The sequence below is a fragment of the Protopterus annectens genome, chromosome 1.part2 (genome assembly GCF_019279795.1).
Source record: "Protopterus annectens isolate FY-2018-M chromosome 1.part2, PAN1.0, whole genome shotgun sequence".
Classification (NCBI taxonomy): domain Eukaryota; kingdom Metazoa; phylum Chordata; order Ceratodontiformes; family Protopteridae; genus Protopterus; species Protopterus annectens.
In genome coordinates, this window is record NC_056727.1 from 830196110 (window position 1) to 830211336 (window position 15227).

Consider the following 15227-nt stretch of genomic DNA (forward strand, 5'->3'; position numbering starts at 1 on the left):
ATAAAAAAAAATTTAGAGGTCATTATATCTTATGTTTAGCTATATTTATTGTTAGGTGCTTTTATTTGTATGAAGATCTTATTATACACATTTTAACATTTATAGAAGGCTATTTTATAACAGGTTTGTAGTTAAAAGCTGCTATTTTATGACAGCCTAGCTGCAATGATAGAGGCAAGTTTATGTAAGGATGGTATATGCCTTTAAATTTTGGACTTGCATTTGAAACTGATTCTCTGAATTCTGTTGGTTGAGTAATTATATTTAAATGTCTTTGACTAAGATGCTTTTATTGGTCTGAAGAAGCTCACAGCGAAAGCGCTTACCGTTTTTTATTTTATGTAATAAAAGTTTTATGGTTCGTATACTGCCTATCTGCCTCACTGCTATTCTGTGTGTTGGATTATTTAGTGTTATTTTCAACTTTGCTTTACATTTTTATGCCTTCATATGGGAGACAAAACTTTCAAGTTTGCATGTCTGAAACATGATAAAAAGTTGTGTGCGTGTGTGTGTTCTATAATTCTAGCCCAGTTCAGCATGTACAATCATTAGACTGCTCCAGTTTGATCTGTTTTGCGTGGAGCTTATGTCGTCCATTTCAGTGTTTAAACTTCATGCAGCAAAACATATTTCTGTCTTGAATTCAGAAGTTTTTTTCAGCAAAAGTAATATTTCTTTCTTAAACCTAGGTTTTTCTTTTATTAAATCTTCAATGGTGTCAGCTTACAAAATCATAGCATCCATCATCACCACCTCATGTGCATTCACCTCCTCAATGTATTCCACACTTGTGTACTGATCATTTTAATGTCATGTCAGAATGCCTCTTGTATCAACCAAGTGAGGCTATGCCATTATCACTTCATGTATATCCAGTTCCTTAAGAGTCTGGAGATTCCGCTCTGAGGTTCTGTGTCTGTCAACAAACTGATAAGTCTTTAACAGCTTGCTTTCATTCCTCTTGGACTTTTTTCTGGGTTGAGTTATGTAAATTCATCCTCTACTGTTTCAATAATACATATATCGTTTTTGTATGTTTGAAGCTGTCAGCCTTATAGACTACCTGTGGAATGACTGAGCAGCTCCTCTGAGCCAATAATCATTGTCTGTGAAGAGAAGCCTGTTTCCATGTGCCATGTTTCCTTCTTTCTAGTACTTAACTCACACTGTGACATTGTGGACTCTGCCATCTCAGACTCCTGTTGGTAACACCTACCTCTCTCGCTAAGTGTCATCATTGTGGATGACTTAGAGCTGCCTTCCTCCCCCAGGCTTGATGAGCTGAAAGTAACTGCTCACTCCCATCCACCCGGGCCAGCTCCTTCAAGCAACCCAACCTGTTAACTGAATATGGGTAACCTGCAGCTTAGTCAGGGTTTTATCCCTGTATGCCACAGTGATGGCTCCAGTGTCATCAGTTTGATTCATTGGCTGCGTTTGGTCATGTGATTTTTCTTTATTTTTCTTTATTTTTTAATTGTATTATTCATTGAAAGAGCTTGTGCCTTCCGTGGAAGGTTGGGCGCCAGGCTGGCAACTCGACACCGTAAAACTCTACTGCCAGTCATGAGCGGACAGGTGATCCACTGTGGCGACCCCTAACTGGGAAAAGTCAAAAGTAGTAGAATAATTCATTGAAAGAGCTTGTATAGCTTAGTAAAATGCTTTGTGTAATAAGAGGTGCAAAGCATACACAATGAGTGACATTCAGTGTTTTACATGGAATTTTTTTTTTTTTTTGCTTCACTATTTTTTAATACCTTCTGTTTTTTGCCTCTGTTGGACATTATTTGGTAGTGACTGGGATTCCTTCCAATCATTGCTCATTCCTGAAGGTTTCCTTAAGTAAAATATAAAACGTATTAGTGTATTCATATTTTCAGTAAGACAAGACTTATCTGAGTATTTCTTTTCAGTACATTTTTTTTAATGCTTCCTACACTTCTCTATTTTTGGGCAGCCTTTCTATGCTGTCATGAGCACATAATTCACGTGTGGCAAGGTTATAAAACTATACCTAACTCGTACAGGTTTACTCACTCACTTACATTCCTTGTGAATAGATTTGGGGAGTGTGAAACCAAGCGTGACTGCCTTAACCTGACATGTCACCCTGTGCTTGCACTTGTAGGAGGCGGTGCACGTGCCTCTTGAGCACAAGGAGATAGATCCTGAAAGAATTGTGCAGAGCTTGGGAGTTGTAGTAGTGAGTTCATAACATTATTCACTAGTGAGACCTCTCTCAAGATCAATGGATATGGAGAGCACTGGCATATTTATTAATACTGGTATATTTCATGTTGCAGGAGTCTCCCTTAAACATTTGTTGTTGGTAAGTTTTTCTGTGTAGTACCCTGTAGTGATTTTAGGGGTGGTGGATAGCCGAGGCCCCTTTGATTTATATGTAATAACCCCTTTGCAGGATTTGTGTATTTAAACATGAAGATTTTTGTACTCTTCTAAAATGTAACATTTTAATCCCTAAACAAACCCTTTCTTAAAGCACAGTGTGTTGTAATGAACATTTCATCAGTTATTCCAAAATGTACATTTTTTTAGAGTCTAAACTGTGTCTACAGTGCATTGTGCTATAATTGCTGTCACTTAACCTTCACTGTTTTGGCATGTTTCAGGCCTTTTACTTACCTGTGTAATGCACCTGATCTAGTTACTGCTCTTCAGAGGATTTCTGCAGAATACGATGTCACTCCTCTTCTGCATTACATTCTTCCCAGTTTGGTCTGCTCTGTTCTGACATGTACTGGTATGTATTCACTTAAGTTGACTTTGTGCTTATTAATGAGTGTATGTATTTCCACTCAGAGATGTTTATAGTGTGTGTGCTGTGACAGTTGTATGCTTGCGTGAGGGATGCCACTTATTTCTGCTGCTGATGAAGCCTTGAGAAACTCTTGTCACCTTCAGTGCAGCTTCTCCTTTCCCATATGTGAACTTCACTGGGGATAGTTGCTGGACTATCTTTCCAAAGACCCACATCCCTTACCATTTGTTCAGGGAGAAGGAGCTTCTCATTGCTCTTCCCACCAGCCTGCTGCTGGAGTGATCGCAATCCTCATTGAATGTGGGTCATCTTGAGTTGGATTGAAGGCTCCATCTGTTTACTCCACAGAGCTGGCAGAATGCTTTCTGTTTTGGGATTATGGTCTTATTTTTTGCATTGATCCCTTGCTTGTAGCTCCTCCTTATCTCTGCCCTTTAAGCTCCCCCTTTTGGTTATACATGCTGATAGGCTGACATCCTCATTCATGGTTAGTAGAAGCCAATTCACGGACAGCTTGTATCTGTCTCTGTAGTGTTATCGCATGCTTCTTACATGATGGCAGTGTTTTCACAAGGTGTTCTGCATAGAATTTCTCTAGTGGTATTCAGTGCCTTAGATTTCTGTCTTTAATGGCCTTGGCTACTAGTGCCATTTTATTTACCCACTAATTTGTTTGATTATCTGATTAATTACTCTGATTTCTTTGGGGGGATGGGGGCTTATGGGGAGTGTAGGAGACATTTTTCTGATTTAAATGTTTGGCAATAAAATAGTTATGGATCATCTCCTGAATGCATACCACTCGAGGGGAGGGTATTTTCATGTTGACAGATACAGACATAATGTGTTCTAGAACCGTTTCCACATTTGCTAGTAGCTTTAGGAGTGAGTTAGTAAGCAGATAAGGACAAAAGTAGCTGCATTTTCTTACAAGTGCAGTGATATCCACTGTTGTTTTTAACAATGTGCATTTCTCAGACTCTTGTAGACAGGTGAATTTCCAGTGAATATTGAGTCATAATATCCGTTTTACAAATATTCAAAGCTTACAAAGCAGCAATAATTTCCAGATTCCATTTAGGGCTGTGTCTTTGATTTTATTATCAGTAGTATGTTTTTCAGTAGGTGAAGATCTTCCTGATGATTCAAGCATAGAAACGCATACCAATCTCCTTGGGTCTGTACTTGAAAGAATTCCTTTGGAAAATAACTTGGACCACAAAGTGGCATGGTAAGTCTTGAGTATGCATACTATCCAATTATCTGTGCTGATAATTTTTAACTGTTATGGAAACACTTAAAAATGTATAAAAAATACTTGGCAGTTCTGAGGTTTCAAAACACATTTCCCTTATAGTTTAAGAGCAGAAGCCTTCTTAAATGTCTTATGTTGTATAAGGGAAGATGGTCATCCCACAGTCCATTTTTGCAGTAATAACTCTTGGAAGTGCCACAGAAGGGCAGTGGCCAGCCTGACTTCCAGAGCATGGCACCATTTTCTCCTCCAGGTCAGGAGCATGTCCTTCCCACATTGATGTCGGGACATTATTGGTATAAAAGAACACCCACTTGTGCCACTTCTTTCAGTTCTTTTTTTGCCACTGTTTGCACAAGTTGAATGCATTGTTCTGAAAGTGACATAATTCCATCTGGTCTGGTTTCAGGAGTGGGTAGATAAGCTTCCTATTGTGGAACAGTTGCATGCGTGGTAGCAGTAGCTTTCAGGTGATGAAGTGGGGAATATTATCTCTCCTGTACTTTATAAACCAGAGAAAATATTCCAACTTTTCTAAGATCACCAAACACAGGCCAAACCCACTACTGATAAACTGACAAAAAGCACTTGGGGAAATAATGAGGAGGAGCATCAAGGGGCCCATAACTTGTCTGAATGCCCCCCTTCAGCTTGAGGGTATTGGATCCAGTTTAGCATTTTACAGCCTCCAGCTCTGGCATCTGTCTGTCTGAGACCCCTGATATTTCCCTTATGGAGACAACCATTTAATCTGATGATAGCATGTCCTCCTGAGACCAATACCTCTAGCAATCATTCCGTCCAGAAGACTGTCCACAGACCTCATGTTCTAGTGCCTGTGTTATTGTATCCAAGAGTAATGTTGTCTTTTTTGTGCACAAACACATCAGCAGTTGTAGGATTGAGGTCTGTGTTGTTTGCTCACATCCTGAGGCCTTTAAGGTGATTTCCACATCCAGCGTCAGAGGCAAGCAATCAGACAAAAACAGACATCCACAGGTTTGTTACAGTGGAGCCTGGTGGGCCCTCATTCCTTCCATTATCCAAGGCTTTCTCCCAGGATCTTAAGGGTCTGGCCTATAATCATTATGTTTTTTGAAGACCATGTAGCTTTCCCCTGAGTAATCATCAGCATCAGCGGTCCCTCCTCAAAAGAGGAACCTTCTAAAGTTGGTCTTTGCCTCTGACTCTGAGGCAGACAAACTGGACTGTGGTGAGTAAGTTTACCTTCCACCCGCCAAATACACGGACGACACTGAGCACCCTTTTCTTTCATTCATTACTGCTGTGTCTTATTGGGGGTGTTGCCCTTCATGTAATGAAAGATTACTTCAAATGAAACTCTGAGGATTTTTTTATGGTCCAGGTAAGATAGAGTTTCTGGGGTTTGTTAGAATCTTTAGCCTTTTTTTTTTTTTTTTTTTCAGTCATTGGTTCATAGGTTGGTACTAGGCTATTGGCCCTAAGACCTATACAAGCCTAGCCGTAACAATTCCCTGGCTATTTCTTCCCAGAATATTTACTTCAGGGCGACTGACATGATCCCCGGGATGAATTTCCTATCTCCCATCCAATCATCAAGGTTCCTTTTGAAGAGGGCCAAAGAGGCACACAGTTTGACATGTATGGGCAGTCTATTCCAGAGTATGGGGAGTCTCTGGGTCAGGAACCTATCCCTCCAGCATGTTTTGTTCATTGTGATGACCAGGTTTAGATCCCTGGAGCATGTGGCTCTGAAGGATTGGGATTTCTTTAAGTATAGCATGTCCAACAGCTCTGGGTTTGACATGGACTTGTATGTTAAGCAGAGATCGCCTCTGAGTAGGTGATATATATAGCTGGAGTTTTTTTAGATGGTCAGCATATGGCATCTGCTTTAGGCTTGTGATTCTTTTAGTGAGGTATTTCTGTGGCCTTTCCAGTTGTTGCAGATGTCTCGTGAGGTACATACCAAACAGGGCATTGTACTCTATAATGGGTCTAATGAGGGATGAATACAGTGGGACAATGACATCCTTTTTTCTGGATGAAAAGCCCTTAGTGATGAGGTGTGCCACACAGAAGGATTTCCTGACTGTTGTGGCGATGTGGTTATCGAAGGTGAGACCACTGTCCACCTGTGTCCCTAAGTCCCTTATCACACTTTCGGTGTTTAGTGTACTGCCACTTATGTGGTAATTCATGTGTACATGTTTTTTCTGAAAGGGGATAACTATACATTTCTTGGCATTGAGCTTGAGCCCATGGCTCTGGCACCAAGCATCTGTTTCTGTAAGGCCCTTTTGTAGAATATCCACATCATTTGGGGATTTAATAGTGGCTCCCAGTTTGCAGTCACCTGCGAACTTAGTTAGCCAGAGTCCCTTAGTGCTGGTCTGTACCTCAGAGAAGTAGATGCCAAACAAGAGCGGTCCCAGGACTGAACCCTGAGGTACTCCACTGGTCTGGAGCTGGATTTTGAGTTGGCTACTTTTACAGTGTGGGTTCTGTCAGTAAGCCAGTTGGCAACCCATCGAGTGATGTAGGGATTAATGCCCAGCTTAGTAAGTTTATCTATGATTCCAGAGTGGGGGATGGTGTTGAAGGCCTTGGCGAGGTACAGATAGGCCGTGTGGACCGCCTTACCCTCGTCCACAGCTCTGGAGACTGATATGAAGAAGTCAATCAGGTTCAGGAGACCAGATCGGCCCTTCACGAACCCAAACTGGATGAGGTCCAGTGTTTGAAGGTTGCCAATGTCTTTGTTTATAAGTTCCATGATAATGTGTTCCATGGCTTTGCAGATCAGGCTCATCAGACTGATGGGACGATAGTTCCCTGGATCCAAGATGGATCCCCCCCTTGTAAAAAGTGGGATAACTGTAGCTGTGCGCCACTCATTGGGCACGAAGCCTGAGGTGAGGCTACGATTAAACATGACACTTAGGTGAGGTGCCAGTTCATTTTGTAGCTCATGTAGTACACAGCGCAGGATGTCGTCTGGTCCCATGGATGCTGTATTCTTAGCTTTGGAGAGTGCATTTTTTTTTTACCTGTGTGGCCATGATTACCGAAATCTGGCAATTTTTTGGTATTGAGTTGGGCCCTGTAAGGGATGAGAGGGGGGGTGAAGTTGGCACTGATTCAGTCTGCCAGTATATTGGCAATATCCTTGGGGTCAGTATATTAAATGCCATTCTGTTGTAGCTCAGAGCAGATCTGAGCATTGCCATTTAGATTCTTGATATAACTATAGAATGCCTTGTGGTTGTCCTTGGAATCTTTGCCAATTTTATTTTCGTGACTAGCTTTGGAGGATTTTATGAGGGATCTCAGCTTCTTACTGAGGCTGGTAAGGGAGTATTTTGCATCCTGGGGTTTTCCTCTTTTCTGCAACAGTTTCTTCCTTCAGTTGTATAGTTTGTTTATGGCAGGGGGACCACCAGATTGGCTTCCTTTTTTTGGAGGAGTGTGTCTTGGTTCCATTTGGAATGGCACAATTCAAGAATGAGTGCATGTGCTCGTACAGTGCCTTAGTGTAGGATTCAGCAGTCAAACTTTCAGTTCCCATCTGCATGGGTGTCCTGAAGTTTGTCACTTCTGGCTTGAGTAGCATGAAGTTAGCTTTGGAGAAGGTTTCCCTACTGGGGGTGTGGGTGGGATGTGGACGTCAAGGGTGATTAGCTTATGGTCAGACCTGACCAACGAGGGGGTGACCACTGTTGTGGAGCATCGATGTTCATCGTGCATACAGCTGCAGTAATCACAGATGGGTTTTCAGCCGTCAGGCGGTCCTTCGGTCGGCCGAATTCCAAAGTCTTGGTCCAGCGTCGGTTGTCGTCGCTTACTCTTCTGACGTCAGTAAGGCCAGAGTATATAAGACACAGCCGACGCCATGTTCTTCAGTCTTTTTTGCCGCGCGGTGCCCGAAGCAGAAGCAGTTCGCAAGTGCCGGTCGGCCAGCTCCTGAATTACGAAAAAAAAAAAATTGGAATCGAAGTCTTCTAAGTACCCCGTTGGGGAAACTTTTCTTGCCTCAGACCGATGTCAGAAAAAGTTAATAATTGTATTTCTTGTGGGAAGCAAATACCGCATAAGGATTTCCATTCCCTTTGCATACCTTGTTTGGGCCCAGACCACGACGTCTCGGGCTGTCGCTTTTGCGCTACCTTCAATAAACGCACTATCAAGCGTCGGGCGGAGTTCGCCCAACACTACTTTGGTAAAGCTTTTAATTATAAAATGTCGTTGGACACTCCGACTACCGTTTTGTCCAAAAAACGCAAGGAAAAGGACCGACACATGGTCCCCGCCAACACCACGCCAAAACAGGCTACACGTGGTCCGGTTCTCAGCGAGACGCCTTTGCAGTCCCTGACTACCGACGACACTCCTTTGGCGGTGTCCTCTGTACCCGAGACCGCTGGGTTCTCGGCCCTTTCCCAGACTACAACCGAAGCCCCTGCTAATGTCGAGCCTACTAATGTGGACAGGTCCACCTCCACCCATGGTGTATTTAGGCCCTCATCTTCTTTTTCAATAAAGGCTTTTACTAAAGCCAAAGCAGCCAGGCATCCCACGAGGCCTGTTGCACAGGGCCCATCTCCTGGACCCATGCCTAAGAAACAGATGCTTAAAATGGCTGAGGATTTAATTACTCTTATCAGAGGTTCTCAACCCCCTCCTGACAAGAGACCCAGAGTGGAGGAAGAATCTCCCTCTTCTGATCAGGGATCCATTTTATCAGAACATTCTGATGCAGAGGAACACTCTTACTCCCCTTTTGAGGATTCGGATGCAGAACAGTCCATTCCTTCTGTATCCCCTCCGGAGGATTTTTCTTTGGGGAAACCTTGCACACTTTGAGGAACACTTCCATTGGGAAGGCCAAGACTTTTCAGATTCCAAGAAAAGACTTAGGAATTTCTTTGGTTACCTCAGCACAGACCTCTGGCTATACCCCTGTTTTGGATGTACTGGATGATGTCTATTCGGAGGCTTGCCTTAACCCTGATTCTCTGCCTCCTGCACCAGTAAAACCTGATAGGTATTACAGAGTACCCAGCTCTCACCAATTTCTCTACAAAGGCCATAATGCTGACCCTGAAACCATTTCACAAGGCCCCAAGGGATTAAAGGCCTCCACTGCCAAGAATCCACTCCTGCAGAAAGGGAATCCAGATCTCTAGAAAGGTGGGGTAAAAAGGTATATACCTCGGCCACCCTAGCCATGAGGGCCTTAAACTGTCAGTTTCATATGATTAAATATCAACAGTACCTGTTATCACAATTAAGGAACAAAATGTCTCAACCTGAACAACCAGATTTAAAAGAGTTACAGGATATGATGCATAGTGCGGAGCAAGTGGGTAAACACACCTTACAATGTGGTTATGATGCCCTAGAGGCTTCCAGTAGAGCGGCTGCTACAGGATCAGTCATTCGCAGACATGCCTGGCTAAGGGAACAAAATTTACCTGATCATGTGAAAGCTAAACTTCTTGATGCTCCTTTACAAAAGGATGTACTATTTGGTACTAATGCTGAGGACATACTACGGAAAATGGAAGAAAAAGCCAAATCTATGCAAACTGTCAAGGCTTTCTTACAGGTCCAACCACCACGTTTTAGCAGAAATTGGCCTTCAAAAAACTGGTCCTTTCCAGCCACTGACAAGCCCCAAAGAGGTAGATACAGACGCACAAGGGGCAGAGGGCAATCAGAAGGATCATATAGAGGCAGTCAGTGGCAATCTCCAGCACCAAGAGGTGGTGAAGACAGTGCACAACAATACAGGAAGCAAACCCAATGACTCCCTCATTTCCATGCCAAGCAAGTCTCAGCTGGCAGCACCTTTGGGAGGGAAACTAGCATTATTTGCAAGCAATTGGCATATTGTCACAGCAGACAAATGGATACTGGACATTATAAACAGAGGCTACAAATTTCAATTTCACACTCTTCCAAAAATGAGAGGCATGCCAAACCTGCCACAAAATCAAAGGGCAGAGGCACAGCTGCAAATTTCAAAGCTCCTAAACATGAGAGCTATACAGAAGGTACCTACACACCAACAAGGTCAAGGTTTTTATTCAAGACTTTTTCTGGTACCAAGAAAAGGAACCGACTGGAGACCCATTTTGGACTTATCCATCCTAAACACGTTCCTACTCGTACCAAAATTCAAGATGCTCACATTACAGCAACTTCTTCCCATGCTGGGCAAGGAGTTTTGGCTGGTAACATTGGACCTCAAGGAGGCATACCTGCATGTCCCAATCAGACAAAGCTGCAGAAGATACCTCAGATTTCTTGCAGGTTCAATCCACTATCAGTTCTCTGCATTGCCCTTTGGCTTATCTACTGCGCCCAGAGTATTCACAAAGTGCCTGGCATCAGTGATTGCCTACTGCAGACTTCAAGGGATACAAATTTACCCTTATCTGGACGACTGCCTGATCCAAGCGGACAGCAAACGCACACTATTGGAACATCTGGCATGTGTGACACGGTTACTGCTTTCTCTGGAATATACCATCAACAAGGAGAAATCAAGGCTAACACCATCTCAGAAAATAACCTTCCTGGGTGCCAACTTGGACACAAACACCCAGATGGCATATCTTACGCCAGAAAAACAAGGGCAACTATCTCAGTACTTCGGAACACTAGCAAAAAGTACCAGGCTTACTGCAAGGAAAATCCTGCAGGCTCTGGGATTCATGGCATCTTGCATTCTTCTAATCCCATGTGCAAAGCTGCATATGAGGAAACTTCAATGGTACCTAAAAAAATCTATGGTCTCAACACAGTCACAGTTTGGAAGCAATTATACCAATAATTCCATGTTTGCAAAAGGAATTTCTATGGTGGGCCCAAGCATGTCAAGTAAACACAGGGCTTCCATTCTGCAAGCCTCAAGCAAAACAAGTCATAACCACAGACGCCTCAGATTACGCCTGGGGGGCGCACATGAAGGACAGGTGCATTCAGGGCAGATGGTCCCAAAAGGAAAAGCACCTTCACATCAATCAAAAAGAAATGCTAGCAGTAATAAATGCAATTACAGCTTTCAAGGACTTCCTACATCCAGGACAATTACTGATAAGAACAGACAACACCACAGTAATGTGGTACATAAACAAACAAGGAGGAACACATTCATACCCCTTGTGCAGACTAGCCATGACTCTTTGGAACTTGGCTCTGGAAAGACAAATCGAACTTCAAGCACAGTACTTGCCAGGACTGGAAAACACACTGGCAGACCCTCTAAGCAGAAATATGACAGATCCACACGAATGGAAGTTACATCCTCAGGTGTTTACAGAGATAATCCAAGCGTGGGGGAGGCCAGACATAGATCTTTTTGCCTCCCACAGGAACCATCAACTGAAAAAGTTTTGTTCAAGGACCTTTCATCCAAAGGCCTGGAAAGTGGACGCCCTTTCATTCAGTTGGACAGCATGGACAGTTTATGCATTCCCACCTCTGCCCAAGGTGCTTTTGAAAGCAAGAACAGACAAACCGAGGATGATACCGATTGCTCCAGATTGGCCAAGGCAACACTGGTATCCACTCCTGAGGAGCCTAACACATACTCCTCCCTGGTCCCTGCCTCTAATGCCTCTTCTACTGACTCAGAACAGCTACAAAACTCTTCACAGTCAGCTGAAAACACTCAACCTCGCTGCATGGAAAATTCCTTGACACCACAACAGTCCCTACTCTCCAAGGAGGTGCAGGTTGTCATTTTGGAGGCCAGAAGACCATCTACTAGAAAAGCTTACTCCGCAAAATGGAAGCGGTTTTGCTGTTGGAATGAGAAAAGAGGCCAGGACCCTAGAAAATTGAACTTGCCTCAGGTTTTACAGTACCTAGCTGAACTGCTGAACAGTGGACTTTCATTTTCTTCCATAAAAATACATGCCTCAGCCATTTCTGCAGAATTCAACACGGATCCTCCTTTATTCTCTCACCCACTCTTACGACAGTTCCTCAGAGGGCTAAGAATATAAGACCTCCAAGGAAGCAACCAATACCAGCCTGGGACCTTAATTACATACTAGAAAAATTAACATTGCCTCCCTTTGAACCTGCTGCCTCAACAGATCTGCAACATTTGTCCTGGAAAACAGCTTTCCTTCTGGCCATCACTTCAGCTCGTAGGGTTTCTGAACTACAGGCCCTCATGGCAGTGCAGCCCTTCCTCATCTTCCATCAGGACAGGGTTTCCCTTCGTACCAACCCAACTTTTATGCCAAAAGTGGTATCCAGGGTAGCCTTAAATCAAGCCATACACCTACCTACCTTTTATCCTAACCCTCAAAACAAAGGGGAGAGGCTGCTTCACTCTTTAGACATCCATAGGCAGCTACGTTATTATTTGGACAGAACAAAGTCCTTCAGGAAATCAGAACAACTTTTTGTGTCCTATGCCGTAGGGGCTCAAGGGGAAACATTTCCAAGTGGATTGGCCACTGCATACGGTTTTGTTATTCCTATCATGGGAAATCTGTCCCTACTGGTATCAGATCGCACTCCACCAGGGCCACAGCCACCTCTACAGCCTTCCTCAGAGGTGTTCCTACTAAGGATATTTTGGAGGCAGCCACTTGGAGTTCTGTACATACCTTCACAAAACACTACCACCTGCCCTTATATTCCAGAACAAGAGCAGGCTTTGCCACTGCTGTTTTGCAGGGCATTCTGGCTCAACCCAGTTCCTCATAGTACCTACCACCCTATGCATAGCTTTGGGACTCTACCCATCTGTGATTACTGCAGCTGTATGCACGATGAACATAGTACAGTTTTGTACCTACCATAAATGTAGATGTTCGAGTGCTAATACAGCTGCAGTACAGGTTTCCCTCCCTCCTTCCCCACTTGGTAAAGGCATGGGGCCTAACAACCTCTTCATACCACCTGACTGGGTTATCCTGCTATGTTTTATTTGCTTGCTTACACTGATTTTGCATTACATTGCATTGCTTACATATGTAGATAAGCCTTATTTATGTATTGCCTTCCTTTTGGGGGCACCTGACATCTGGGGCAAGAAAGACTGAAGAACATGGCATCGGCTGTGTCTTATATACTCTGGCCTTACTGACGTCAGAAGAGTAAGCGACGACAACAGACGCCGGACCAAGACTTTGGAATTCGGCCGACCGAGGGACCGCCTGACGGCTGAAAACCCATCTGTGATTACTGCAGCTGTATTAGCACTCGAACATCTACATTTATGGTAGGTACAAAACTGTACTATCTCCCATGTTGGTAATGACCAGGTTTAGGATACTTGAGCCCCTGGTGGGACCATGGATTAGTTGATCCAAGGTGTTGGAATTTATGAATTCCAAGAACCGTTGGGCAAAGGTGTTGGTACCCGAGTAGTTTTCCCAGTTAATGGCATGTTAGTTGAAATCACCCAATATTAGGGTGTTTGGTTGTATCTTAATATTTTCCCCAATGTTTAGAAAGGTGTAGTGAGAATCTTGGGGCATGGTGGGGGATCTGTAGCAAGCTACAATTTGGATTGCAGTCTTACCTAGTGTTAGTTGCACCTGTAGAATTTCAGATGCATTATGTTGGACAACAAGCCTGGAGGTGTGAATATCCTTGGTGAATATGGACACTCCTCCGCCTTTAGTGTTTCGGTCCTGGTTTGTTGGCCGAAAAGTGTGGTAAGAGTTGTAGCCTGGTATTGCAGGGGTGCTCTCTTGAGCCTTGAACCAGGTCTCAGTTACTGCACAGATATCTATGTTCTCCATTTTTAGGAGTGCTTCGAGAGAGTGCATTTTGAGGTTTAGACTTCTAGCATTACCCTCAGATTTTGCATGCTTATATCTGTGGTTTTGTCCTTTGAGCCTTGCCTAAAAACGGCACTATAGGGGGTAGCAAGAGCCTTAGCCAGTAACCTGAATCCCAGGGGCGACAGGTGCAGACCATCTCTGGCAAAGCATCTTGGTTTGTCAATCATGTCGGACCAGGCAGACAGATTCTGGATCCCCTTTGAATGACACCAGAAACTTAGCCAATTGTTGAAGTCACTCATTTTGTCCTTGTACTGTGATATCATTCTGGGCGAAGGCAGGATGCTACTCAGGGGTAGGGTCATACCTGCCTGGGCCATATTATCTGAGAGCTTTTCTATGTCTCTCTTCATGTAGTCCAGGGAGGTACGTCTCAAGTCATTCACTCCAACATGGACAATGACAGAGTCATATTTGCACTTGTTGTGGAGTGACTTGAGTGCATGCGTGATGTGACAGATCCTGATACCCGACAGGCAGCTGACTGTAATTTTCTCCTTGTTCAGCCTGGTGAGTCACCTATGACTAAGGTGTTGGGTACATTGTCTTGCCTTAGGGACTGTTGTTGGGTGGCACACTGGTGTTTGTGAGCTGTGTAATGCTTTGGTTGTGATTGGTGTTTGTTTGCATTTCAGCTTCAGAGGTCCTTGTTGCTTGGGCAGGTTAATGTTAAGGGCCTCTGCATAAGTGGGTTTAGTGTTACTATGTGTGGATGTTGATGGCTTGAGTTTTGAAGGGCTGTGTGTTGCTTGAGGTGTAGTGCAGGTGCTAACCATCTCCTCTTGACTGTCTAGCACAATCTTGGGTGGAGAGAGCTTTGCTTCCAGTTTGGCTATGTAAGTGCATCTCTTGCAGGTTGTAGTGTTGGATGGTAGGAGGTGAGGGTTGTCTGTCTACTTGAGGCAATTGCTGCATTGCCCCAGTATGCCCAGATTCACCAGGTGGACAGGAGAAATCACCGGAAGCTGACCCTTGGACATGCCTGGTTTGGTGTTGCTTTTGTAAAGTACAAGAGCTGTTTTCCCTTACCTTGGCAAGATACTTTGCAGTTATAGGCTGTTTAGTCCTATGATTAATTTCTCCTTATTATCAAGGAGAGTTGAGTACTTGTATCAGTTTAAGACTTCCTAGTGCTTTCCAGCATTTTTTGAAGCCTTTGAGGAGGCTTTTGCAAATATATCCCCATAGCCGTGTTCTTAGCCTACTCCCAGGAAACAAGGCCATTTTAACAAAGTTTATGATGTCTTCAAATGGATTACATTCATTACAGTGAATGTTTCAAATATTGAAGCACATAAGGTTGGCCACAGAATGTTGAAACACATTGACACTATGTGCCACTGGCTTTTTTAGCAACACTAAAGCCAGTAGTGTGTTGCTTGATATCACG

The 15227-nt window shown here is 43.7% G+C and overlaps 1 protein-coding gene across 2 annotated transcripts in view; it reads left to right on the top strand.

Moving 5' to 3' along the window:
* The window catches only part of HEATR1 (HEAT repeat containing 1), a 1780420-nt gene that overhangs the window by 228932 nt on the left and 1536261 nt on the right, over positions 1-15227 (top strand). Inside the window, exons 8-9 of one of the 2 annotated variants that reach the window (XM_044059100.1) lie at positions 2637-2767; positions 3908-4016. In XM_044059100.1, the coding sequence (XP_043915035.1) occupies positions 2637-2767; positions 3908-4016 (240 nt within the window). The remainder of the gene's footprint in view (positions 1-2636; positions 2768-3907; positions 4017-15227) is intronic. The other variant, XM_044059109.1, reaches the window with a different exon arrangement.